The 4,580-nt window shown below is 48.2% G+C and overlaps 1 protein-coding gene across 1 annotated transcript; it reads left to right on the top strand.

The window, feature by feature from the left end:
* Nucleotides 1-3,772: 3,772 nt before the first annotated feature.
* LOC148506608 (epidermal differentiation-specific protein-like) lies at nucleotides 3,773-4,297 on the top strand. Its single transcript, XM_088446537.1, has one exon. It carries the CDS (start codon nucleotides 3,773-3,775, stop codon nucleotides 4,295-4,297), a length of 525 nt encoding a protein of 174 aa, XP_088302663.1.
* The last annotated feature ends 283 nt before the right edge of the window (nucleotides 4,298-4,580 follow it).

Raw genomic sequence — 4,580 nt, 5'->3', positions numbered from 1 at the left:
ACCGGGTCTGCATGCCCCTCCTCCCTACCCCACCTCTGCCACGATCGGAGCTCAGCTCCGATCGGGCAGTGCAGTGGCCAGTTGAGATGCCCAGGTCAGAATGAGCTTCTGTCCAGAAGCTCATTCTGGCTAAAGGAGGAAACAAGATTGCCGTGGGAGGGAATGCTGCGCATGTCCTGCTGCGTCCGTTCCTCCCATGGCCCTTTGCGGAGCAAAGCTGTTACTGACACGGCTCCTCCTCCACCTCCATAGGACCAGGCACACGGCGGTAGTGTGGACCGCACATAAGTGCAGTCCGCACTACACTGCCAGGAACAAACACACAGCCACTGGCGCCGGCAGCTGTGTGTTTGTTTTAGCAGCCGATGAGAGTCAGACTATCATCATCTGCTCCGCCCACTGCCGGAGTCGGGCTTCCGGCTCCCTCAGTGGCTGATGGGAGAGACATCATGAGTGGAAAGTAAGTAAGTAAGTGGAATTTTTTTTTTCGTGTGTGTGTCTGTCGGGCACTGCTGGAAGAGGGGCTGACTGGGGGCACTGCTGGAAGGGGGGACTACTACTACTAGGGGCACTACTGAAGGGGGGACTACTACTAGGGGCACTGTTAGGGGGGACTACTACCAGGGGCACTGCTGGGGAGGGACTACTACTAGGGGCACTGCTGGATGGGGGTGACTACTACTACTAGGGGCACTACTGGAGGGGACACTACTACTAGGGGCACTGTTAGGGGGGACTACTACCAGGGGCACTGCTGGGGAGGGACTACTACTAGGGGCACTGCTGGATGTGGGGGACTACTACTACTAGGGGCACTGCTGGAGGGGGGTCTACTACTAGGGGCACTGTTAGGGGGGACTACTACCAGGGGTACTGCTGGGGAGGGACTACTACTAGGGGCTGTAGACGTTACCTTTTATCAGGTGTTCCATTGTTGTATATAGTAATAAAATCCAATCCAATATACTTAAGAATTTGTCATTTTATTAATTAATTAAATAAATAGATCTAGCCCTTATCTGGGAGAACATGTCTCTCAGGGTTGATGCAGCAAAACAACAACAATTGATTCGATTATCAAGGCTTATAGCTTTCATTACAGTCCTCAGGTAATACGCCCCCTGTACACCCACTGACATTATCAGATAGACAAAGTTCGCTCTTATGGTCTTTTCCTGTGCTTGGCAGTTAAAGAGAAAAAGATTCCTCTATGAGATGATCATGGCTCAGTAGCTCTATATTTGGTGCGACTCTTTCACTAAATTTCTCTCGGACACAATTATACATAAATGAACAAGCTCTTGTACACACTTTCAGATAAACAGTTTCCCTTGGGAGCGGCTTTAAAGGCACCTTACCTATTTTCTCCATTTAAATGTGAGTTTAAAATGGATGTGCAAAGGCATATTGAATTTCATGAACTGTTTCATTATAAAGCATACAGCATATGTAAATATGGAATTATGTAAATATGTTTCTTGTAAATTAGTCTTCTACAGGGCACTTCTGGATGGGGGGACTACTACTACTAGGGGCACTGCTGGAGGGGGTTTACTACTAGGGGCACTGCTGGGGGGGGACTACTACTACTAGGGGCACTGCTGGAGGGGGTCTACTACTAGGGGCACTGCTGGGGGGGGACTACTACTAGGGGCACTGCTGGGGGGGGACTACTACTACTAGGGGCACTGCTGGAGGGGGTCTACTACTAGGGGCACTGCTGGGGGGGGACTACTACTACTAGGGGCACTGCTGGAGGGGGTCTACTACTAGGGGCACTGATGGGGGGGACTATATATATATATATATAATGTGTGTGTGTATATACGGTATGTGTGTGTGTATATATATATATATATATATATATATATATATACATAAATTCAGCCCAACACACTGGATACATTTACTGGTAATCTCGAGAGTGCCCTCCTAGCATAATAAACAAATTCCTATACCGAGCTGAACAGCCCCTCAGGAAAAAAAACAGGCGGCCCTCCTCAGTAGTTGTAACAAAGTGATATATTGTCACAAATCACATAGGTTCTGTTGATGTTTCAAGACCCATTGTTTTTTTCATCATGACATGTCCTGATGAAAAGACAGATGCGTCTTAAAACGTCGACAGCACCTAGTGAGGAGGGCCACCTGTTTTTTTTTCCTGAGGGGCTGTTCAGCTCGGTATGGGAAGTTGTTAGGGGGCACCAGTCAAAATTTTGCCTAGGGCACCAAATGGGCTAGGGCCAGCTCTGGGGAGAGCGGTACCGGACCCAGGCCTCTGCCGGGCCCCTCTAGCAAGCCCGGGTAATTATTACCCGCTCCCCCCCTCTGGGTGCCCCTGCACATACCCCGGGAACCAACCTACCTGTCCCTGTCACTAGAGCAGTGGGGACCCGGCCAGGGCACAGGGGGCGTGACCTTATCATGGAGGGGGGCGTGGCCACATCCCCTTAAAAAAAAACATCCTTTTTGCAGTGCGGCGTGGCATGTCCCCCGGGCTGTCAAATAAAGATCTATATCCCTTCTCTTGTTGCTGCCGAGTCCCTTGTCTGGAGCTGCATTGCTGCAGCATCAGTATTCACTCTGCACAGTGGCTGTGTTACGGGGGCCGATCGCCCTGATCGCCCCCCCTGGATCCGCCACTGCATCCATGCCCTTGTTACTGTAACACATTTTGTAAAGCTGTATGACACCACTTACAACACTGTTACACGTACAGTACAGTAAGACATGTGGCGGCTTATAGACATGTGACAGCGCCAAAGATGGATTATACTACATGGTCACATAATGTGCATCTGGGTGTGGTATGATATATCAACGTTCAAATTGTCAACATTAACAACAGTGACCATGTCGGCATGTACACTGATGATATGTCGTTATATTAGAATGTCAACATATCATCTTCGGTGGATCAGAGGTCACTTACCTGCTCCTGACGTCTCCAGCGCGGCTTATGCTAAATATCACCAATTTGCTGATTGCAATCATATTTGGATCGTGATCAGCAAATCAGTGAGATCCAGCATGTCTCCGCATTCCACCAATGCCCAGATCCCGGCGTCTGGGGATCGGGGAATTGGCCCAGTACATCGCAGGTGCATGGGGGCCTTTATACTCCTTGTTGCACCTGCAGTGCAATGTGCTTTACGGAGGTTCTAAGCAAGAAGAATATTACTAATGCTCAAAACAAAACACAACCAATCTGTCAATTAGTCCTCATGTAAATGTAATAGGATAAAATAAAAGTAAGTTTTAAAAATTTTCTTGAAAACGTTTACAACACATTCTCTGTACTAGCGAGGAGGGGGCCTGCATGGAGACAACACACAGGACCCATCCACTCTTAATCTGCCCCTGTATATATTCGTTGTGTCAAAATCTGCCTGTTATGCTTGACCTACATTTTTATTTCTTGATAGATAGTTCATATTTATGTCGCAGTTCTAGTTTGAGTTAATGAGTCAAATGCATCTTAATTTATTGACAATGTTACATGATTTCTCCGGAAAACAGTAAAGTAAACCACAAGTCTTTTATTGAATTTGATGCTATATTGTTTTATATTATGTTTTACTGTACTTTTCTTTCATACTGCAATCCTGATGGTTCTTAGGAACTAATTTGCATTGCTATCTTGTGCCATGGCATTTTCACCTACCGCCACACCTCTTGGAATTCATAATCCTACAGTATATAAATCGAAGCCCTGGGGTGAGGGCAGCACATTGTCAGATACCCTGATACCTCTTATCAAACACCTGCCAAGATGAACAACCAGCTCATGCTGTATGATACAGTAGGTTTTAATGGAAACTCCATCCCTGTGACTGGCGATGATCCTGACCTGTCTCTACGCGGCTTCAATAATAAAGCCTCTTCCCTGCGCATCACTGGGTTTGCCTGGGTCGTCTATACAGAGAAACACTACGGCGGAGACTTTTATGTCTTCAAGGAAGGAGAGTACAGCTCCTTCCCAAACTTCGACAACAGAATCTCTTCTGTGAGGATCGTTGTAGGTGGTCTCCCTTTTCCCAAGATCACTGTGTATGAGAAGTCTTACTATGAGGGCAAGACAGTGACCATAACAGAGTCAACACCTTCACTAACGAGTTATGATCTGAGTAAAACGCTCTCTCACAAGGTGCAGTCAGGGTGCTGGGTCCTGTATGATCAGGATACTTACAAGGGAAAAGCGATGATCACCCTGGCTGGAGATACAGTAGACCACTATACCTCACCAGGCTGGAAAGATGGGGTGAGCTCTCTGAGCCTTGCTGTGCCCCAAACCTGACCTACAAGTGGAGGCCCCCTGATCGCTGCCCACAACGCTCTGCAGTGATCCCACAATGACCTGCACCTGGCTGCTTCCTGCCTCTATATCACACCCCATGTATGAGAGACTGCTCCCACTACCATGCTGACTGTGACCACAGATCCCCTGTACAGGAGCCTCAGTGCTCCCCACACACCTGTGTCCTGTTTCCCCTGTCTGAGAGATGCTGCCTGAGACTGGGACACATCCTGCGTGGCTCCCCGGCTGCAGATGGAGGAGACCAGGAGTAGTGAGGAGAACA

Source organism: Taudactylus pleione, unplaced genomic scaffold, assembly GCF_031769625.1.
Source record: "Taudactylus pleione unplaced genomic scaffold, aTauple2 ptg000400l, whole genome shotgun sequence".
NCBI classification, from domain to species: domain Eukaryota; kingdom Metazoa; phylum Chordata; class Amphibia; order Anura; family Myobatrachidae; genus Taudactylus; species Taudactylus pleione.
The sequence above is the reverse complement of the archived record's forward strand: the minus strand, read 5'-3'. Positions and strand labels throughout refer to the sequence as shown.